At 40.1% G+C, this 24,517-nt stretch overlaps 1 protein-coding gene across 5 annotated transcripts in view; it reads right to left on the bottom strand.

Annotated features, from left to right (window-relative positions):
* AGAP1 (ArfGAP with GTPase domain, ankyrin repeat and PH domain 1) overlaps positions 1 to 24,517 on the bottom strand; it is a 323,467-nt gene that overhangs the window by 69,118 nt on the left and 229,832 nt on the right. For all 5 annotated transcript variants that reach the window (XM_083472461.1, XM_083472462.1, XM_083472463.1 and 2 more), the window contains one exon: positions 18,821 to 18,982. In XM_083472461.1, the coding sequence (XP_083328587.1) occupies positions 18,821 to 18,982 (162 nt within the window). The remainder of the gene's footprint in view (positions 1 to 18,820; positions 18,983 to 24,517) is intronic.

Here is a 24,517-nt window from a genome sequence, read left to right as displayed (position 1 = left end):
TTTTATTATTTTAGCACTCTTCATTAGTACATATGATTCAGAAACCACAATGTCTGGCATATTCTTCTGTATTTAATATTTAATCTATATTTAAAATAACTATTCCTTGCAGTTTGCTAGCAAAACAAAAATATTCTACAATCCCTTATCATTAACAAAACTTGTTAGTGTCATCACTGATCTCAATTTGACGGCGTCCTTTGGTGATTAGATAAATAGTTCTCAGATAGCTGATTAAAAAATGATGTAGCCGTTAGGTTGTGTGTCTAAGCCTTGTCAGCCATGTTGGGTGTTAAAGTGTGCATGAATTACATCCCTGGAGTGTGCTGAACAGAGCTGATTAAAAGAGGAACGCCACAGCCCTCAGCATCAATTATGAGAAATAATAGGATCTTTCACCTAGACCGGATAAAAGGGGCTGTGATCAAGCCAGAATGCCACTCATATCTGGGAAATATCACCACAAAATAAATAACCCAATTCATTCATACTATTTTCCTTTCTGAAGAAGGTTTCAATGCAGTAAGGAAATCTAAGGTCACACACACACAAGACTACATTTGAATGTTATTGTATGAGGTACATTTCTATAAATAAAGCAAGTTTCACATAAATACGAGGCTGTTCAGAGAGAAATAATTTAAGATCACAGCACTAACAAGGGCAATCATTATTAAAATAATAACCTTGTCCTTTTGTCTTAAGAGTATTCTTACTATGCTTCTATAAATTAGAGAATAATTCCTCAGGAGTTATAGCTATGTAGAGATGATTTTGTACAATTCAGCAATGCATTCTACAAAACAGGTACATCTTCTTCTTTTATATAGTATAAGGGCAACAGCAGTGAACCAGTTCACATGTATGGTAAGCCAAACTATGACTTAGCATGAACACATGAGCTCCTGCTGCTACTGCAAACTTTGCGCTTAGCATGTTGTATGGACTAGGGGTAAAACTAGGCTTAAAAAAGACCCCGTTTGGCAGCCTCCCCCTCCATGTATTTGCTCACACAGGCTGCAAGATTCAATGATTCCCCTCTGGAGGCTTCATCTAGGGCAACCCCACCCCCGGTAGGTACGGCACTGGTCTGGACCCATATTTGTGGTTTGTCTCATTCCAGACAAACCACAAAATGTAAATGTATCTGAAGAACCACAAAATGTAAATGTATCTGAAGAAGTGTGCATGCACACGAAAGCTCATACCAAGAACTAAGTTAGTTGGTCTTTAAGGTGCTACTGGAAGGAATTTTTTTATTTTCACAAAATGTAAAGTAAGGTTTCCTCTTGATTTGCAGCTCATGGATTGTCTGAAGTGAGACAGACCATGAGCCCAGGTTCAGACTACATGCTAGAACAAACCATGAGTTGGCTACAGGAACTCAGCAGCAGCAGAACAAAGAGGTTGCAGTCTCCTCTCTAAGCATGTTCATGCAAAGACATGGTTTGGCTTCGCATTATATGCAAACTGGGACATTGTGTGGGAATGAGTTGTTTAAAAACAGACATATTCAGTGAATCAAATGCTGACTACAACAAGCTCCAGGAACACAATCCCCACCCCCAGTAACACACAACAGCTATGGGAATGTCAGAAGTGATTAAATAAATTCAAGCGATATCCAGGCAGCAATATAGCATGTTTTCTGACTGCTTTTTAAATGTAAAGCTTATAAACATGCATATCCACTTGAAATACATTACTAAACTCCAAAGGCAACTTCATTCTTAGATATCCGTGTTTTAAAGAGATGGCATTTTGGCATCCTAGTAAAGAAAACCAAGGGAAAAGGTGGGCAGAGGGGAGCAGAGTGAGTTGGCTTGCCCAAGTCATGGCTGGAGCCCTCCTAACTTACCATATTTACTCAAATGTAATGTGCACCTTTTTTGGCCAAATTATGTTGCAAAAATTAGGGGGCACATTAGACTTGATGGCACCAGCAAATACTTTTTTTGGTTTCAAGGTTTTGAAAATTGAGGTGTGCGCATTAGATCCGCGTAAATTTATTATTTATTTTTGTGGTGGTGATGGAAGACATTTTGTTGTAAGGCCAACTTTTATTTAGTTAAGACTCTTCACTTATATTTGAGTATCATACTGCTCTTTCAATAATTTGGTGCCCAGGTTCCCCATCTATGTATACTTAAAAATGGGGGGGGGGATAAAAATAATACAGCCTAATTAGGCAAGAAGTTTTTAAGGCATTCTACTTATTCCCACTCCACCCCCGCAAATCTCAACTTAATTCAATGTATTAACATTACATATTTCTAGGTTAGTATTAAAACGTCAAAGTGGACATATTAAAACAAGAAAAATATAAAAAGGTGTTTGTTCTGTAATCTGGATTTCTATTTTTTCCATAAAACTAAATGCTATGCTACTAGACTGACAAACCCATTCAATGCAGTTGGATTGTTCATTTCAGGGCTTTCTCTACAGTGGAGCACTGCAGATCCTTTATAAATACAGAAAACTCTTTAGCCATCTAAAATGTCTCTTTATGGTAGCTTTAAATTATACTATCAAATTTCAAAGGCAATGATCAGCTAAGGAAACTAATTAAAGGTATAATTATTTAATGATGAGTAGACATGCCATCTAAAAAGGCCCATAATTACTTGACTGTGATCACTGGACCACCAGTTTCAAAAACTGGAAAATAAGAGCATATTGCATTTGCTCTGTTGCGTTTATCCTGTAAGTTTCTAAGGTTAGCTTTTCCAAGTGGACACCCATGACAAGTTACCTCACCTTAATGAGCTTACATCATGGGAGAGGAAGTGTAGGATGGGCTCAGATCTGCTGCTATTAGGGCAGATCAAAATCCTAAAATGGATTCAGGCTTCTGAAAAACCTAAGCATTTCCAAGCTTGCCTTATTCAGAACAGTTGCTGGTCAAACAGTTGTCCTTCTGCATAAAGACATACACAGATACCATCAGCCTTTTGGACCTGTCAATTTATTTTTATATTAACTTAGGAACTGAGAATGCATTTGTGGTGTTGATCTTGTTGAGATTGAAATCTCTCCCTAGGCACTGACAGGGTAAAAAGACTCTATTGCATGTGTTAGAACTCCACAAAGCCTAGATATAGTTTACCATTTGAGGCTGGAGACACCATTGCAGGTTCTCCTTAGATTAGTGGAACTGTTCATTCTAGATAGTAGTCATGGGACAGTGAGTTGAAATTACTCACCTGGCTTCTCAACATGGAAGTCACTGCCAGTAACCGAGAGGGGAAAGTGATGGGGAGATTAGTGTGGTGCGGACACAGCTGTGGCAGCAAAGGATTACTGTAGCTTTGCCACCATGCCTTCTCACCTCAGATGGGATGATTGTTCCTCATTACTTTCTCTGTAAGGGCTCCCTTCTCTTCACCTCCTACCATCACTTAACATAGGGCAGGCATAGGCAAACGTGGCCCTCCAGATGTTTTGGGGCTACAACTCCTATCACCCCTAGCTAACAGGACCAGTGATCAGGGATGATGGGAGTTGTAGTCCCAAAACATCTGGAGGGCCAAGTTTGCCAATGCCTGACGTAGGGCGTAGGGAAAGATCACACAAGGAAATGAAGGCAGACACCAGTGACAAGAAATACTATCTCCTGATATGATCTAGGGCCACAGGGCTTAGCAGCTAATTGTGTTGGCAAAACTGCATGCAAACTAAATCAGGAAAGGACAATTAATGTTAGGCAATAGACTTTGTGACCTAGGGAGGATAATAGCTAATACTCTAGTATTTGCAGGTTTTAGCATTAAATTACATGACCAGATTAAATTGTTGAAAGTATGTAAAGCAACTTAATTCACTGTCAAACACCAAATGTCACAAGCCATAACCACAGCATCACAGAAAGTTTAGTTTCTCGTGTTAAACACGGCAGCATTAAGTAACTGACTAGCAGGTTTACCTGCACTTCATTTGGACAGATAGATATTAAAATCTCCCTTTGTATCAGAATCTAGTGTCAAACCATTTCCTTGCCACCAAAAGCTGTAAGTTGTTAACTAAATGGCTAAATGACAATGGCTGTTACTAATCGCTTATTGAATAATGAAACTGACACAACTGATAAAAGGTTTCAATCCTGGGGGGAAATGATTTATAGTATTTCACTCTACTGGCACTGTTATTTGTATGACGAATGATTGGACAGACGCCAGTTAATCTCCCTGCACCTCCAACTCAGAGGTGGCAGCTTCTGCCAGAGCATCCAAATAATCAAGAACAGCTAACAATACAGCTATGATGTTGTGAGGGGCTGAAGACTGGTATTTTATCAAGGCTGATCCCCAGATCAATTTATGCAATGGATTTTGGGTGGAAGGAGAGAGAGTATGGAAAGAAATAGGAATATCATAAAAACTATAAGCTGCAGTTTGCAGCATGTTAGCTAAAAGGCCATGCTCTTCGTAGCAAAGAAATGAAATCATCAATACTAGTAGCGCATTAATGATTTTAGAAAGCTCAGTATAGTTTATAGATTTCCTTGATGGCAACATCAGAACTGCAGCATCATACTGTCCTGTCAAGGTTGTTTGTTACGTTGTAATGCAATATTACATTCCTTGCCTGTGTGCCACAAATTCCATCTTGCATGTGGAAGAGCAAAAGGATGCAGCTTCCTTTGAAACATGATGAATAAGAAATGGAGTTTTATATTTATAAGGAGCCCATTTACAGCAACCTCTTGGTTGATTCTATATGCCCCCAAAATGGCTGAAGTCACTCATTCAGAAAAAAGAGCAATGTGCTAAAAGGTGCGCCAGCATTATTTATAAACCACCTCAACCTTAAATTTTCAAAAACCTATTTCCTCCTTAAGGAAAAAACAAACAAACAGAAAAGTTTTACCAGTGTTTAGAAAACCAGTGTTCTTCCAAGAAAAAGAAAAAGCAGCACCCTAAACCAGAGTTTGCCAACCTTTCTTGACAATTTCAAATTTGAGAGCATTCTGGGGTTGTCAGTAACAAAATGAGCCAATGCTAAACCAAACCATAGGTTGCCCTATTAAACACAAAGAAGCTTATTTTTGAGTAGATATGTATACAATTGTAGTGTAAGGTAATTATACAATGAATTCTTAAGGAGTGCTCAGACTTCTGCTCATGTTCAGCAGGAGACATGCCTAAGCCACTTTGCAAAATGTTCATATTTTGCAGTTGCCATTTGGGAAGGGGATTAATTAACCCAGCTAGTATTTGCAGAGTATCTGCTCTCAGACCACTGGAACAGATGCATCCTAGCTGCTAGGAAAAAAGGAAGGGCAAACTATGGAGAGTCCAAGGACTACTAGAAAATCAGACAGAAGCAGGAAAGGTGCACTAAGGGAGAGTGGGGGGAAGAAGCAGTAGGTTTGTTGTTGTTTTAAAAAAGCATTCTTACAGCTCTTCACTCATCAGCTAATAACACTGACAGGTGAGAGCAGCCAGGCTGGCTCATTTCACAGAAACTGCTTAGGAGGCTTCCTGCACATTTTGCTTCATAACTTTCTTCTTAGAAGTAGAGGCTTACAGTGGTACCTCAGGTTAAGTACTTAATTCGTTCCGGAGGTCCGTACTTAACCTGAAACTGTTCTTAATCTGAAGAACCACTTTAGCTAACGGGGGTCTCCCGCTGCTGCCGCACCGCCGGAGCCCGATTTCTGTTCTCACTCTGAAGCAAAGTTCTTAACCTGAAGCACAATTTCTGGGTTAGCAGAGTCTGTAACCTGAAGTGTATGTAACCTGAGGTACCACTGTACTTTTATAATAATAATAATAATAATAATAATAATAATAATAATAATAATAGAAGCCCGGAGTCTGGGGGCCCTACCCAGGGGTGACAAAGAAGGCTGTGAACAGGTACCATGGCACCCACAGCCACTAGTTGGTTTAAGAACGGGTTCGATTTAAGAACAGACTTCCAGAATGGATTAAGTTCACAAACCAAGGTACCACTGTACTTCAGTTCAACCTGCTACTGGAAAAAAACTCTTGGGATATTTACTTGTAAAATAAACATGGAATACTTTTCAAATTTTGTTTACTTTTACTCAAGTCAAAACTAAAATCAAATAAACATTCTAAACCAGGTCTCAAACAATTTAGCACAGTCACTTTTTCCTAGAAACTCATGACATTGAATAATGGTTACTCAGCATTCCTATAGCACTTGATTGTTCAAAGCACTTCACATACATTCACTTTCCACAAGGCAGGGGCTTACCAAAGGCCACTTTAGTGAACTGCTCTGTACGAATTGATGCCTGCTCCAATAGTGTGAAATCAGCCATACTACATGACTCTCACAGCACAGACAGATCTTAAGACATTCTGTGCCCAAGTCTCAGAAATTCTCAAAAGCTTCAAGGGCCTGTAAAAGCCCTTTAAAAAGCTTGGGAGAATAAGTCTTCTAGAGAGATGGAGGAGACCTAGAGAAATATAAAATATAAAACAGAGCACAAGGGGGGGAAAAGTGTATGAAAATAAACACCATTGTGCTCTACTGGTCCTACTTAGGGAACTTCTCCTTTCATGGAGTGAAAATAAACAGAGCAAGGCTGTGCCTTTGCTACCTGCGCATCACACCATTTAAGGAAAGATTCACGGAGATCCAAAGAAGCACCACAGATTTCGGCATCAACTTGTTTTCAGATGACCTTCAAAATGCAGCCCTGTGTTTTGTCCAGCCATACAGTCATTAATTTGGGAAGGTACTAACGCATGAATGGTGATGGCAACTTCCCTGCTCTCCAAGAAGTGTTACAGGCAGAACTTGAGAAGTCATTGGTAAAAAACAATGGTAGGCACTTAGCTGTTTCTACTATTAAGCTCCACAGGATAACTGGTAGGTTCGGTACCCTTCTCAAGTGGTGTACCTGATCTGTCAGAGAGATAATCACCTCCTTCAGGTTCACCTACTACTAGTGCTTCTTAGATTCAGTTTCAGTGTATTCATCTTCAACCAGTCTATCGTTCTTAGTTAAGGGATCAAAAGGTCAACCATTACAAACTGATCAGATATAAGTTGGATATCAACAGCACTGATAACACTATATTCTATGTATAATAAAAGAGCCCTAGATAGTTGTCAAGGGCTCTATATGGGACTGGCTGAAATGACCGGCAGAATCCGTGACCAGGGGAAAGAGACGGTGGAAGAAGACTGGAAGAAATTCAAAATATACCTTAAAAAACATTGTAAAATTAATGAATGCTAAAATGTCGTGGTTTTTTTTTTAAAAAAGGAGATTACAGCTGTAAAAGATTAAGTAAAAGAAAAGAACAAAGGGAAAATTTGATAAAATTAAGTGTGAGGATTTGCTGAAATAATTTTTGAAATTGGGATGTAGAAAGGGGAGGTATGGGGAAGTCGGCGAAGTAAGGTTTAAGAAAAAGGCGCATGAAATTATACATGTTTGTTTGTGTGTTTGTTTTTGTTTGTATTGTGTATTGTTTGTGTTTACAAAAACTGTGAAAAACCAATAAAAAATATTATATATAAAAAAAGATAGTTGCCAAGGGCTGTATCCTCAGCCCTCCCTCAGCATCCAAGTCTGATACTGGCTAAACAGATTCACTGGAAGGTAGTTTTATTTATTTAAAATATTTGGTGCTAGGCTTCTGTGAGCACTATTACTATATCAAGGAATTTTCATTGATTTTGTTGAGGCCAACATCAAGGGAAACCCAGCCAGATGGGTGGGGTATACATAATAAATTATCATCATCATCATCATCATCATTATTATTATTATTAGGGCCACAATATTTATATGACCAAAATCTCAAAATATCGGAACGACTCAAAAGCAGTAACATCTGAATCCTATTATTAGAGGATTAGAAAATTAAGAGGTCAGCTCAGCAGATACCAGCAAAGCCTTCAGTATATTAAAAATTACAGTTGATTAATTTGTTAAATCTAAAAACTGATGGCCCAAAGTTCAAGTTGTATGTTTGGGAGCAACCGAGACGAAATATTTTAAATATTACTAAACATTACACCATTAAATATAAATTAGATAGAAACAAGGGAAGGCTAAAAAATTGACTAGGAGTTCAGATACTCTAAATGGCTAATATGTCCATTTTTCACCTGAAGCCCTCTCCAATGCAGTTTTGCTATTAAGCAAAACCTAAAGAAAGGTAATCAATTCTAACTAAAAAGCACTTATCCTGGAATGACTACGCATAAGGCACTTCAAACTGCTGGCTGGCTGCCAAAACCCAGACAACCGCTATCAATGTTTCTGACTATCACAAGAGCACAAGGGGCCATGCATAATTGACTAGAAGATGGGCTAAAACTGTGCCCAATCAGTATGTGATCAAAAACGCGTGGAATATTCAGCGCCACTTGATTACATGGAGGCACGTCCTTTCACTCTCCTCATGAAATCTCTTCAAGGTCCAGAGTACTGTAATAAGATCATTACTGTCAAGCGGTACGAATCGCAGGCAATGAGTCTTGGGATAGGAAGTCATACTTCACAAGCTTCTCTGGTCCCCCTTTTTTTTATTTTACTGCGTATTGAGGCAGCAAGGCGATGAGGTGACAGATAATGATCACATCACTGTGTGGCAACTAAAAAGGCACTTTTAAGAAAAAACAGAAATCATCTTAAATCATCTTAAGAGAAACTCAATTTCATTTTGCTTGCTTTCTTAAAAATTAAACAGAATTAAGTTGTGCTCAGTATTTTTATCATCTGATTTTTTGCCATTAAATTAATCATCTGATAAGCTTTGCTATATGAAAACCTATTAACTCACAGGCAAAAGGCCAATTTTCTACTTACAAAGAATCTTTCATTACTTTGGGAAGGGAAGACTAGTAAACTCAAGTTGCCTTTCTACTTAATTCAATTCTTTCATATACGTGCTGAATTTAGCACATAAGCCAGACCTATGGTGGGAAAGGTAGGAGGACTTGCAGTACAGACTAGCTGGCTAGCCAAGGGTCTAAATGCATGACAAAAATAGAAGACCATATAGGAAGTATGTGGGCGACTAATTCTGACAACCAGGAATTCAAAGAAAACTTTATTAGAATCTAACAATAGACTTTTTTCTTTCTTTCTTTTTTGCAGAAGACTGAGTGATTGGGAGCTTGAAATAAACATTGGTATAGATTTTCTGAATGTCCCTCTTTACAATAGCACTGACATCATAGAATCATAGAATAGAATCATAGAATCATAGAGTTGGAATAGACCACAAGGGCCATCGAGTCCAACCCCCTGCCAAGCAGGAAACACCATCAGAGCCCTCCTGACATATGGTTGTCAAGCCTCTGCTTAAAGACCTCCAAAGTAGGAGACTCCACCACACTCCTGGGCAGCAAATTCCACTGTCAAACAGCTCTTACTGTCAGGAAGTTCTTCCTAATGTTTAGGTGGAATCTTCTTTCTTGTAGTTTGCATCCATTGCTCCGTGTCCGCTTCTCTGGAGCAGCAGAAAACAACCTTTCTCCCTCCTCTATGTGACATCCTTTTATATATTTGAACATGGCTATCATATCACCCCTTAACCTCCTCTTCTCCAGGCTAATCCAGTCCAGCTCCCTTAAGATCTATGCTACTTATTTCTCCCTTACCAAGCTCTTTGCTCAGTAAAGGAAGCTACTATTCCAAGTAGGAGCAGCAAATACATACAAGCAGTCAGTCTGCTTCAAGATTTTTCCTGGAATTAAGGCACAAGAATATCAGAACTATTTTTAGATACTCAACAAAAATAATGGAACACGCTCCCTTGGAAGGTGGTGGACTTGAAAGCTTTGAAGTTAGCCGTCTGTCATGTGGAGATTCCTGTATTGCGGGGGTTAGGCTAGATGGCCCTTGGGGTCCCTTCCAACACACACATACGTTTTCTACAACTCCATATTATGAACTGCATAACGATTTGATTAAGCAAGTTACAAACTAAACATGGACCAGATAAGAAATGCGCTATAAAGCCAATTTTCAATAAAAGCAGCACACTGTAATAACAGATTAGAAATTAATAAGCTATATATGTTGTGTGTCACAGTAACTGTTAACTGATGCACAATGAGTAGCTCTTGAAGCAGCTGTTTTGTTTTAGGTAAATAATAATAACTTTGCACATTTTAAAGGTGTTGCTTGTGAAGGGAGTCTGAATGGATTCTCCTTCACAAAGTAGCTCCACAAATTAAAGCTGGGAAAGACCTAAAAAAGCATATGAAGTGAATCCAAAGGCAGTCTGTGCACTGTGGGAAGCAGCAGCTCTGACGTGGCAGAAATGGGAGGGTGGGATGCCTTGTGTCTCCAAAGTCAGCCACCAGGCTGAAGGCACTGTAGTGCAGATACCACTCCTGACACCAGACCTGAATTGTGGCATAGATCATCCAGCTCTGCTGATGTACAAGTGACTTGATGCACTGTGAAGTTTGAATGGGATGGCTGCATGGAGACAGCTACTGAGGCAAGACCACTGTGAATTCTGCCTATGAAGGAAATGGCTTTTATTGTACTGTATGTGTGCCATACATACAGACGCGGGTGGCGCTGTGGGTTAAACCACAGAGCCTAGGACTTGCCGATCAGAAGGTCGGTGCTTCGAATCCCGTGACAGGGTGAGCTCCCGTTGCTCGGTCCCTGCTCCTGCCAACCTAGCAGTTCGAAAGCACATCAAAGTGCAAGTAGATAAATAGGTACCACTCCGGGGGGAAGGTAAATGGCGTTTCCGTGCGCTGCTCTGGTTCGCCAGAAGCGGCTTAGTCATGCTGGCCACATGACCCGGAAGCTGTACGCCGGCTCCTCGGCCAGTAAAGCGAGATGAGCACCGCAACCCCAGAGTCGGCCACAACTGGACCTAATGGTCAGGGGTCCCTTTACCTTTATGTGTGCCAAACAAAACAAATTCCCAGTAATACTTTGTGTACCTAACTGCTTTCAAAACTTAAACTTAAGGGTAGTTTATCTGATGGTAACAAATGATAAATCAAAGGAGCGGGGGTGGGAACCTTGCTACTGCAATACAAATCAGTTTCAGATGCAACACATTTCCAGAATTCTACACCCGATAGGTAATAAGCAAACAGATAAAACACCTTGAACAACCACTCAAAAACACCCTAAATGAACCCTCTGCAATATTCTTAACTGCCATATCCTAACAACTAGATGGGGAATCATTACTGCAGTCTTTGAAAACCTGTGGTGCTTTCTTACAGCACCAGTAAACTCCCCCACACTAATGCAATGCCAGCAGGCTACCTGAATCCAACAGAACAGAGAGTTAAGCTTTATTCTATAGTTTCCTGCTTCAGGCTTGCTAGCTATGCAAGTGTGAGCAATATAAATCACTTCATTCCAGTACAGTACAGTACTTGCCCTTCCAAGAATCTGCTTTCCTGTTGGCTACCACGATATTCTTCCTTCCTACTGGGAAGGAGGTGTTACTTGCATCCTCTCCTGACCCTGAAGTTAACAAGAATTGAAAGACCAGAAGAAAGCTTTCAACTTGTTTAGTCTGCAATGAAGTGGGTTAAAACAATAGATGAGTTTCTCTTCCCTTGTCTTCCACTCCTCAGCATCAACATAGCGGCCTTTCAACAGCAATCCTTTTATGTCAGATAGGCTGTGACAACCGGCACTGACAGTTTCCCAACTAGTGACCTTTGTGCCTTGCTTAAAGGTGAAACTCTGTGGATTCAGTTTTGGTTTTATGAATTTCTACCCCTCTGTTTCCAAGGAGTACTATGATAGGCCACTTTTATATCTCCTAAAAGACGGTAAATGAAATGTTCAGTTACAGGAGTTGGTCTGCGGGTCATTCCCACAACTTAAAGAATAACCCTAGGTTTAACATTGTGGTTAAACCCCTGTTCTGGATGTAATGCTAAGCCAAGGATCATGACTTGGTGTTCCTGATCCTGCTCAGGAAGGAGCGAAGCGGGAGCTATCTGTGCATTCATGCTAAACCACTATAAACACTACTGTTGTGTGAGTACAAACTCTTTTTGTTGTTCTGTATGCTTGTTGCTTTATTCCTCTTGAGCAAAAGTATTAGTTACAGCAAATGAATTATGGACATGGCCCAGGAGGAAGGAGTGGAATCATTGCATAACAGTGCCCCCAGCTCCTCTGGATGGACCAGAAGGATGTCATGGTCAGTGGTGTTAAAGGCCACTGAGAGATCCAGCAGAACTAGGAAACAGATTTCACCTTTGTCCCTAGCCTGCCAGAGATCATCGACCAGCGCAACCAAAGCAGTTTCAGTCCCATGATGAGGCCTGAATCCCAACTGGGAGGGATCCAAATGGGTTGCATCCTCCAGGCGTGCCTGGAGTTGTTCAGCAACCACACGCACAATCACCTTGCCCGAGAATGGAAGTTTTGAGACTGAGCGATAGTTGGCCATATTGGCTGGGTCCAAAGATGTTTTTTTAAGAAGTGGTTTAATAACCGTCTCTTTCAGCGGGTCACCACCCCACAGAGCCCATCGCCCAGCCCTTCGTGGCTCGCTTTTATGAGCCAGGATGGGCAAGGATCAAGGAGACAGGTGGTTGGTTTCACTTGTCCAAGCAGCCTGTCCACATCCTCGGAGGTAACATTAAAACTGATCCCATGCAACTTGACCAGACAGGACTCAAACCTAGCACTCTCTCACCCCAGCTCTGCTTCCATGGTGGAGTCTACCTCTTTATGAATCTCAGAGACTTTATCTGCAAAAAACTTTGCACAATCATTGCAGGAGATCTTGGGGTCCTTACCAGGCCCCGATGGCAAAGGTGGTTCCATTAAGTTTGCGAACCACCAGAAAGAGTCTCTTGTTGCTGTTTTCTGCAGATGCAATGGAGGCAGTGAGGAAAGAATGACTGGATTATCTGAAGTGTAGATTTATGAATAAGGGATACTGGGGACAGTGGATTTGGCATTTCCTCTCACATAACCTCAGGCAGGAGCAAACACTTGTGGGAGACAGGCACATCGTCCTCAGTTTTTCAGATTCACCAAGCAGTAATGTTCACCGAAGCACCTGAAATAGGAATAGTAGCCTGCCTCCTGGCTCATAAATCAATAAAATAGAAGCAACAATAGCACCCCTTTTAAAGGAAAAAAAAAATGAGTGCGACTGCAAAGCATCATAGGGAGGGTTCCACTGTCCCCAGAGTCCCCAATTCATAAATCTACACTTCAGCTAAGCCATTCATTGTATTTATTTCATGGGATGCTGGGAACAGTGGATTGGGACATACCACAGCCCTTCCCAATAACTGGGTTGGTCCACACTGCTGACACACTGATTACAAAACTTGGTGTACACTGTACGGCCAAAAGCTGTTTCCGTTGAAGACATTAGGTCTAATTTATAATGCCTAGTTAAAGGGGCATTAGCCATAAAGGCAGCAGAAATGGAGGCTGACCTAGTGGAATTATGAGATGGTTGGGGCAATTTCATAGTATCGTAAGCTAAGGAAATGCACGCCCTAATCCATCTAGCTACAGTAGCTGAAGTGACCCATTCCTGCTAAGAGGAAGGATGAAAGATACAAACAAAGAATTCCTCTTTCTAATGACTTGAGTCCGGTGTATATACACTTTTAATGCTCTGTGGACATCCAAGGAGTGCAAACCTTTCCCAATGGATGTTTTGGATCAGGACAAGAGTCAGGAGAAAGTTCCTGTTGAATGTGGAATTTTGTAAGAACTTTTGGTAGAAAGGAGGGATCTGTACACAAGACCACCTTATCCCTATGGAAGATGCATAAATGCTTGCTACCGACAAGGCTGACAGTTATGAAACCCTTCTCGCTGAAGTTATCGCAACCACAAATAGGACTTTAAAGAAAGGTTATTTAATGAGATTTGGCATAGCGGTTCAAATGGAAGCCATTGCAGCGCTGACAGAACAGAATGTTAAGTTCCATGGCAAAAACAATGAGCTACCGGAGGATGCTGTAACACAGTTCCTTCGAGGAAACTTTTGATTAGCAGATTTTGTGACAACGAAGCACAACCACCAGAACCTAAAATCAAAGAAATGGTGGAAATGTGATGTTTTAAATCATTTGGTCAAAGGCCATTTATCAGACCATGTTGGAGCCAAGAAACTGGACTCTCAAAGGCAGGTTTTGGAGCCATTCCCAATATAGGGGGAGGTGGGGCACATTGAGGCAAGGGGCACATTGATACACCAACAATATGTCAATATCGAGAAATGTTATTCATGTCGTGACATCACTAAAACATGTCTATACCTGTGTGAGTATAACAGCTGCGACTGCGCTGCCCACCAGTTTGCTGTTGGCGTTTGACGAGAGGAGGTGTGTTTTTAGCGCAGCCAACTAAAAAATTATGTGAAATGTAAAAGTTTTCCAATGCTGTTTTATGTCATTTAGTTAAGATTTAAAAGTACCAAAGGTAAGTTATCCCACTCAGTAACCAGGATTACTCATGATTTCTAAATAAGTTCAGTGGTTTTATTAATAATTGTTAGTTTTCTGAAAATGTCACTTGGGGCACTTTGATACACTAAGACACGGGGCACACTGATGCGTATAAAAGTGCCCCGCTAATGTACAATAGTGCCCCAATATACAAGTTTGCATGAAATCTCAAAACTGATTTCATACTCATGAAATTTGAAAAGAAAAAACTGTTGTGTAGTATGTGGCCAAAGTAATTTCTAAATATAATATGACCGATTATCAAGTGTCATATCTCAGGAAAAAACCAGGATCTTGTATGTTTGTCTTCCCCATTGTAGAAGATAAGGCAAGCGTTGATTTCAAGGATGTTGTTTTGCAGTTGCCAAAACCAAATTTCTCAAAGGGCACATCTTGAACACCATCTCTTTATACTTTTTCTTTTGACTTCAGTGGATATGATGTGCAATAAAAGTTAAATGTTAAGTAATTATCTTATTTTTTATAAGCATTTTGTTAAATTACTATTTTTTGTCTACCTAATGTGAGTTCTTATATTTTTAAAAAGTTTTTCCAAAGTTTTTTTAAACGTATAGGTGTTTGAGGAAAGATTAGTATAAGTTTTTATGTTTTTTTTTTAAAAAATTATGTTTTGTTAAGAAAACCTGCCATAAAGTCTATGATATCTGTGAAACACTGTTAGTTTTGATACGTAATTTAGATTTTAAATAACAAATTGTAAGGCTGATTATGATCTCTCACAATAAATTTTTTCCCCATTAATTTTTTGTAAATAATTACCATTCTCATACAATTTATGCTTTGTATCAAAGTGCCCCATCCACTGTATCAAATAAATGAAATTGTTCTGAACGCAGCCACACACGGGAAAACTGAGCAGCATTCACTTCCAATGCCACAAAAGTGGACTATGGGAAGAGGCACAAAAATACGTCTCTCCAATGCTGTCACAAGTGGACTAGGAGGAAACAGACTGCAAGCCGCAGACTAGTAAGTGTAAATAATAATAAACAATTGAATCACTCCTTAACTAGGAGGTTCAGAAGCAGTCTACCAGTGCGACTGCGAACTGGGAGGAGAATATACTGCTGAGGAATAATAACCCCAGCTCCTTCTGCCGTACCATGGACCAGGAGAGCAGTCAATATGAAGCCTTATGAAGCCTGAAATGATACAGGAAATAAAGGCTAAAGACTGTAGAAATCACCAAAAAATGAGGTGGTGATATGGAGCCAGCGGCTACTGAAAGTGAGCCGCGGTTGTGAAAAGCCTCGGGTAGAATCTCCCTCCATTTATCTTTAAATCTGATCAATAAACTGGTGCGTGGCAAAACGAAGCCACAGCGTGAAAAAAAAGAGCACATTTAGCAACTCTGTAAGAGAGCAATACACAGGGACGCTCTGCAAGAGAGTAAACTAAATAAACGAAAAACAGGAAGAACTAAGGTTGCTAAGGCAAACAAATGGGCAGGACAAAATATTTTTTGGAATACACACACACACACACACACACACTTGTAAGACTCAAAGTTGCTAAAACTAAGGAAAACTAGGGGAAATAAAGCAACAATAAAATGAGATCAAAAACTGAAAACTTATCTGCAGAAGCAGGAGAGCCAGCAGAAACAACCTGCTGAGTGAGGCAGGAGAAAAAACTGAGGATGTGCCTGCCTCCCACAAGCCTTTGCTCCTGCCTGAGGTCATGAGAGAGGAAATACCCAATCCACTGTTCCCAGCATCCCATGAAATAAATGGTCCTCTTTGCGGTCTCTATCGCCACTTGGTAGGCTTGACGTTGAGCTCTTACCCGTGTCCAGTCTGGTTCAGAATGTGTTTGAGAGAGATGAATGCAGTTATTTTGCTCCTCCTCTGGGTTTTGCTGCTCCCATTCTCCTTTGAGCTAAGCCAGTGTTCAGTGTTATGTCTGAGCATATTTTACATACAAAACTAGAACAACCTAGTGAAGGATCCCGCTCCACAAACTCGAGGGAGGCCCACCTGACAAAGAGGCCCACAGCGACAAAACATCAAGCTAGTAGAAAAGTCAAGCAGTCTGGACTACTAACTGGCAAGTAATACCCATTGAAGCATCAGTGTAAGACTGATAAAAGCACAGTGTGCTGGGAGCTACACTATGATAATTTATAGCTCAAGAGTTAAATCCTAGAGATTATAATATGGTGGAAACCTGGTTTTCGGTTCTCCCTTATCAAGAAAGCTTCAAGAAACCTAGAAATCCCAACTTTAGAGAAATGGTAAAAGAAAAGCCTACCAATATATTATTGTTTAGTTGATTAGCTAGTTAGGGATAATAAAAAGGACAACCTAGATTCCGGATCATGCTCAGTGCATATGCTTTCCTATGTTAAAAATGTTGAGAGGATGTTTAAGTGGAAAAATACTTGGCCAAATGTTAAGCTTTCAGTTCATTTTAAAATTAGTTGAAGACTAGTTCAGTTTATCACTGCTAGAGTTTTAAGTTACAACTTAAAACCTCAGTGTAACTTGCACTTTTAAAAACCTCAGTATTTCCCCTCAATTTCTTTATTCTACCAAGGGTTGTAGTTTTTTTTTAAAGGTGAAAAATTGACATAGCTGAAAGTTTCAGTATTTGATTTAGATACAAATAAGTTATAATTCTTTAAAAATAAAAAAGAATTTTGCACAAGGAAGGAGGAAGGAATTTTCACGGGGAGTTATTACCCAGTTAACTCAACACCCACTGCCTATTCCCAAGGTGCTATACTGATCTGAAGCCAGTCACCTTTCAAATTCCAACTCTTTGGAATTTGAGCCAAACTGCCTGATCTCATTGCCTGCATTAGCAGCTAGGGAAAGCTAGCAAGGTATATACATATGGAACTGCACAGCAATGAAGCAGGTGACAAAATATTAAGCTATTGGGCAAGTTAAGCAATTGTGTGAGTTCAGCCCTTTGACCTAGCAAATACCAAGCTCATAAGTACATTAACTCCATAAATTACAAAAAGACATATGCAAAAGCCAGCAAGGGAGTGAGGGCATTCTAGTGCGTTGCACCGATTGTTGCAGGTATGGCCATCTGCCTGCTGAACAGAAACCACATTGTGCAATGAGCTCCTGGTCCTCGGAACATTGTCAAGCTTAGACAAATGGGAGGGAATCTACTTAAGTCAAGACTGAAGCAGACTGTTGCCACTTTTAGCATTAAAAGGGGGGCAGAGCAGTTTTAAAACCGATTCCTGAGGGAAAGCTGACAGGAGCTGAGGAGGGTCCAGTTTAAAATCAATCTTCCGCCAAAGATGAAAGAAGGTAAAAAAAAAAGTATGCTTGTTTAAATGGGAGAAGTAGGTATTGAGAATGCAGGGACACATAGCAATTTATAGAGAATCCAAAGCACCGTAGACTAAAAACAAGTGCCAAAGACATTTGGAGAGATACACTAATGTTTATATACTATTGCTAGAAGCCCCCAAATCAATTTGGATAACTGAAGTGCTTGGCCTTAGAGGACCACACAGATATAGTGCATGTAATGGAAACCGGCTGGAATGAAGGGAACCAGTGGGACACAGTTATCTCTGAATACAAGCTCCATAGGAAGGACAGAGAAGGGTTTACTGGAGGTAGTGTTGCTCATAAAGTCCATAAGCCTAATGAATGAAATTAAATGGAAGAAATACCAAAAGGGCCTGACTCCTCCACGGAATTATTGCTGGTGGTGATACCAGGCGCCAAGAGTTATTTAATACTGTGAATCCTCCAGACCAAAATGTTCAGGATGATATTGAGATGGACAATGAAATCAAAGAGGCATCCAAAAGAACAATTGTAGCAAAAGGTGACTTCAATGACCCTCAAGCAGACAGGTAAGTGTGTGCTCCAAATACCAGAAAGAGGAAACTTTTCTAGATATCCTAAATGACTGTGTGAGAGAGCAGTTGCTCGCGGAACTGACCCACTTCTAGAGACACTCTTAAGTTACCCAAGAAAGCTGTTCCCATCAACATAATCATGACACAAGCAATTTCTTGACTAATTTGTTGAATAAAGTTAGCTTGCAGCAACATGAATAAAACTCACAGGAAAACATAAAAACAAAAATTGCTTAACAGGAAAAATATGGCATGACACAAAAGTATTTCTTGGAATAAAATCACGAGATTTCAACATAATCCTGCTCTCAGTTGTTAGGTAAAGTAGGTATAGGACTGCAGATGAAACTGGTCAACTACATTTACAAGATGGTTAGTCTCTAAAAAATGGTAGGAAAGATTTACTTTTTACTATCATTAAGACATTATAGCAAGCAAGCAGTAAACACCGCCCCTCCAAAAAAACCCCCAAACCTAAGTCCAAGCCCACATGAAAACTACTTCAGATGTGTCAAAACAGAGTGATTGTACCTGGTGAAAATATAAAATAGATACCTTCGGCACTGCCTGAGATACCATCAGCTTTAAAATTGCTTGTGCTTTTCTTCCTGCGATGCTTTTTTCTGTTTGCATGAGGAGAAGGAGGAGGGTCTGGCTTAGTACTTGTGGTGCTAGATATACTTGGACTGGAGCACACAGAATCTCCCAAGCCGGTATCTGTAAATCAGAACAGGGGACAAAAATAAAACATGAGGTAAGGTACATCTCTTTTTCTCAACAAAAAGCAGAAACCAAGCATTTGTATATTTGATTTTTTTTTTTAATGATTACAGCCAGTTTTTTAAAAAATCAAAATTTTCACTCAAAACTTCTTAATGTTCAGAAGATGACACTGAGATAGCTCAATCAGGAGACCAGGAGACTCTCAGGGTTGTGGGTTTGAGTCCCATGTTGGGCTAATGTAATTCCTGCATTACAGGGAGGTTGGACTAGATTATCCTTGTGGTCCTTTACAACTCTACAATTCTATGATGATAGGTATTTCCCCCGATAGTATGGGCAAAATGAATTTCAATACAGTGGTGCCTCGCAAGACGAAAAGAATCCGTTCTGTGATTCTCTTCGTCTAGCTGTTTTTTCGTCTTGCGAAGCAAGCCCATTGACGGATTAGCGGATTAGCGGCTTTTAGCGGCTTATCTGCTGATCGGATCAGCTGATAAACGGCTTAGCGGCTTAGAAAAAGGGGGGGGGGAAAAACCAGCAGGAACTCGTAAGACATTGTCGTCTTGCGAAGCAAGCCCATAGGAAATTCGTTTTGCGAAGCACCTCCAAAACGGAAAACTCTTTCGTCTAGCGAGTTTTCCGTCTTGCGGGGCACCACTGTATGGACATATGTAAGGTTCCACACTAAGGCAGGAATAATCAGCTGCACAAATATACTGGATTGCCAGCAAAACATGTGAAAAAGATACAATACAACAGCCCATAGTGTGCATTAAACCATGTTTTAATTGTGCCTCCTCCCTCTTGCACTGGTCCCTGTGTGGCTTTTCCCCACTGCCTATCCATCCATCCCAATGGCTCGAACAAGCCATAGTATGGGCTTGATGTGTCATCCAAATCAAATAACAATAATAAGTTTATTATTTACACCCCGCCCATCTGGTTGGGTTGCCCCAGACACCCTGCTTAGTTTGTTTCAAACAAATGGTTAGTTTCAGAGAACACAGTAAGCTGTAGTGTGGCTTGTTTGAACTGCACAGATGTTGTAGGTGTGGAAAACACCATGGGGAAACCCTGCCTGCCAGGGGGAGAGCCATTTGCTGTGGCTCATTGGGATGTGTGCAAAGTCCACTGGGTCTATCTAGTTCATAGGCACTGGCTTTCCAGGATGCCAGGCAGCCGTCTTTCCCTAGCCCTGTCTAAGCGTGTCAGGTATTGAACCCAGGACCTTCGACATACAAAGCATGTGTTCTACCACTAAATTGTGGCTCTTCCTCGAAGTCACTATTTTTTCTCCTTTTGCTTCTCTGAACATTGGGCATCCTTCTGCCCTTCTCGTGTTTGGTTACAGCTACCTATATCAATGCCTTCACTACTTAAAAGCGGATGAAACAGGGGCATGGAAGCTCCCACCTGTCTGGCAAAGACCTGTTAGGCCTGATATTATCCAGAGGAACAACCTGAATCCTGACTGCCTGAGAATTGGCACTTCACCTGCATTTGTTCTAAAAAAACATAATGTGGAACACTATTTCACACCAAATCAATCTCTTAACTGACCCAATAAATACTCTTTTACAAGCCATTTCCTCCTTTCCTCTGCTTGACATTCATAATATTGCTTTGTGTCATATTTTGATATTGCTACATTTTTAATTTATGTATTTATATATAATGTGCCGAGAGAAGAAAAGTGATATTAAACTCCATTTAAGATATAGTGAACTGAAATGATGCTTCAATTGAACACAGAACCCTTCCTGGTATTAAAACGGAAGAGGTGGGTATTATCTTCTCTTGATATTTCTGCATTAGCCTCATTTAATTCATCGACAAGCAAAGGTTCATGTAGAGGAATCTGTTTAAGCCTGATCACTCCTTATATCCTACAGCAGCAACACAAAACTTCTCTAGCGAAGGGCCGACTGAAAAATGAACTTGCTGCTGCAAGTCTTTATGATGTACAATGCTTTTCAGATAATAGTGTGCTGTTCCTGGGTCAAACAGCTCTAAAGTGCAGAGAGCCTGAGGTATTTGCTTCCCTCCTCATCTGGAAAAAGAAATGTGAATCTGGGGTGTAGAACTAGGCTTTCATTGTTTCTCTATTAACACACAGCATTCTAGTTTCCAGTATTCTAGGTTACTTTGCATTTGTCTGCTTTAAAATATGAGCCACTAAAGTCCACTAGGCTTACATGCACGCTTTTCCCATTTCTGACTACTTTGCTTCCTTGACAAGGAATTTATTCTTCAAACTGAAAAGTGACCTCTTGAAAATTGTAAAGGAGTTCTAGCTTCAACTCACTGCATACAATTTTATACCCCTGACTGAATACAAATAACACATTTTATTTGGTATCAATTACTGAATGTGAGAACAGATGACCACGGCTGCTACTATTAAATATAAGAAGCATACCAAATTAAAAAGAAACAAGCGCCTCATTACTCCACAGCCTAACCAGCTTTGACAGAAGCACTAGAACTCATAAAACGCACTGAGCTGAGATGGGCTGTTCTCTAGCCATCCTGTATGTTCAATTTCAGCCATTAGTTCTTCCTAATCGAGCATCAATGTTCAATGCATACCCTCAAAAATATATATAACACTAGTAATAACAATAATAATAACAATCTGTGCAACATTTGAGCTTCAGTACTTGATGTATGAGTCAAAGAAGCAGTTTCACTTTTCACTCGGGAAGCTGGCAAGCATGACTAGAGGGAGAATAAAATAACATTCAGTTCGCATAAATATCAAACCGGCTTCTTGAGACTGATGGGCCAGGAATGTATTCTTAGCCATCATTCTGGCAGACAGGCCCAAGGACACTCATAACTTATTTTACAATCATTTAGTTTCAGCTCAAGTGGAAAACGTGACAACTTATCTCTGCTGACAAGATGCCATATCAAACCTTACAATTAACTTTCATATGATTATCTGCCCAGCCCATCATTAGCTCAGCAGCTACTAATGGCAGCTACAGGCAGCTTTTCTGATGATGGTCATCAGTTTCAGGATTTATAGCTACATTATGCTCACTAGCAATTTTTTAAAAAACAAAAAAATTAGGCTGCCTGGGTTAAGATTTATAAGGGTTCAGGAATATAGACTCCCAAACAAAACAGGAACAAGACAAAAATATACCAAACAATTATTTCCCTGCTGCCCTTCATTTCCAGAGGGTTTTCTGTGACCATTCAGAAATGAAGTATCCTTCACTAATTCTCTCAGATTTGTAACCACTCACACACGTACTGGTTCCTTCTGTTCGTGAGCAGACACCAGGAAACACGTGAAATTAGAGGAGTGTAAACCTCCGGAGAAACAAAACAAAATTGGAAATTCATGCAAAAATGTATGATAAAAGCCATTTTTTAAAAATGAGCAGCAGGATACTGACAGAAATATGGAATGTTGAGCCTTCTAGTTGTGCCTTTGGTTATCAGTATCTCCATTCAAGCTCAAAGCCAAAATATGTGTCCTTAATTATGTCGTGCAGCGTAAACAGATTGACTGAGATTACAAACCAACTCTGCTCACAACTGAGGTAGACTGACTCTGACTGAAATCTGAACAGAGATAAAATGGCTGCTCTTATGGGGAGAATGAGTCAACAGTTAGCAGTTAGGCCTGAATAACTTTAGTAGGTCCAAATGATTGTACAGTCCCAGCACTTCCCAGTCTACTTTGCTGCTTCTGCTCTCATGCGTCTTTGTCACATGACAAATTATAATTGCACTATTTGTTGTACAGATAGTAACAAATAACTTGTGCATCAAGTTAGGGAATCAGATATGATTGTTACTGCTATATTTTAGATAGCAAGGGCAATGGGAATTGCAGTGAGGCTTGTCATGCAAAGAGCAGAGGCATATACTTCATCCTTAGATATCTTAGCATCTTAGCAAGGGTGATGGACATATTACTAGCCAAAATGAGTTAGGACAACTAACTTCTATGGTTAAATGTGAATCTGGCACAGGAAGACTTACCACGAATTCATTGTGCCGTGGTTTCTTAAAAGGATATTTTCCCTGCATATAAGAACCTCTCTAAGGGAGCTACAACACATGTGAGTTTTACAATGTTATACTATTTAATCCAAAATTGTCCCCAAACAATAAAATTTCAACCACAACATTTTTAATTTTTAGAACAGGCGTTATGGGCAGATCTGTACAGCCAACTGGATATACCAAACTCAAGTTTATCAGCTCCAGCTGGATCTGCTAAAAAGCAGGCTAAAAACAAGGTCATCTTAAATAAAGTATAACAACGTTGTGATCTAAGAAAGTGACAAACTGCAGCTGCCATGTTGGAGCCCACTATGCTATATAGATCAGTGGTCTTGTTCAATGACTTTTACATTTTAAGCATATTATCATGCAGATATTTTAAACAGTGGAACAGTTACACAAACATTTTAAAGCAAGGTTCTACACTGAATTCACTGAACTCTTACACCCCAATACTGGTTTGTTTCAGGCTTAGAGGATTAAATGGGATCAATTTCCTAAGCCAGAAAACACCACAAACACAGATCTCTGGAGCTATTTCCTTGACTGCAACATTTGAGGAAATGCACATGTGCAGCCAGAGACAACCTGCAAATTTTTTAGTGCAACTGATCACCCACTAGAATGGGCAAGGTGATTTTCAATTTAAAGTTGGATGGGCGATTCCCTGCAATGGGCTTCACTTTTACAGACAAAACCCTGAGTTGTGGGCAGCAGGAAGGGTGGGGCTAGCAGAGTACACAACAGTGGGGGCAGAACCCGAACCCGAACCCCCAGCTCCACTGTCCCTCCATACCCTCTTAATTTTTTTGAGAGAATTATGCCCTAATAGGGCATTCTTTAATTTGCACATGGAACCCTATACGTCTTGACACTGATCCTTGGAATACAGTACGTGGGTGTGCATATTTCAATAAACTCCTAACAAAACTGCTCTCCTCACTCCCCAACTTGTCTCCAGATATTTACATAGCTACCAAGGCAGCACCTCTTTAAATTCCTCCTGCAGCCTCAAAGTTTGGAAGCTAGTGCCATCTTTCTACAATTCCCTCTAAAGAGCAAATGCATGGCTAATGAATAATCACTGCCAACAGGATACCTGCCCATGATCCTATTTGATATTTCTATCTTGCTTTTCTTCTACTGAACAGCACAGAAATAAAAATAACCAAGACAAAATCAAACACCACTATCAGATCCATCATAAAATCACGTGAACCACAAAAAGATGGTGCAATTTAAATTATGAATAGAACTTTAAAAAGCAGGCCTTACTCTTGTGTATCACCCAGGCCTAAATAATGGCTTAATTGTTAGCAAGGAAAATGTTTCCTTGAACAACTTCTGGTAAAGTGATACTAAAGCTACTTTATCTTCATAACTGGGAATGAGATTTAGCTTCTGTACCATTTTTATGAGTCTCTAATTTGCTAGAGGAAGTAAAGACCAAAACTACTATGGATTTAAACCAAGTAGAACCAAAGATGTTCCTCATCTCCGTTATCT

Source organism: Podarcis liolepis (assembly GCF_965112155.1).
Source record: "Podarcis liolepis genome assembly, chromosome: 1".
NCBI lineage: Eukaryota > Metazoa > Chordata > Lepidosauria > Squamata > Lacertidae > Podarcis > Podarcis liolepis.
Note: the sequence above shows the minus strand (reverse complement) of the source record. Positions and strands in the feature narration are given on the sequence as shown.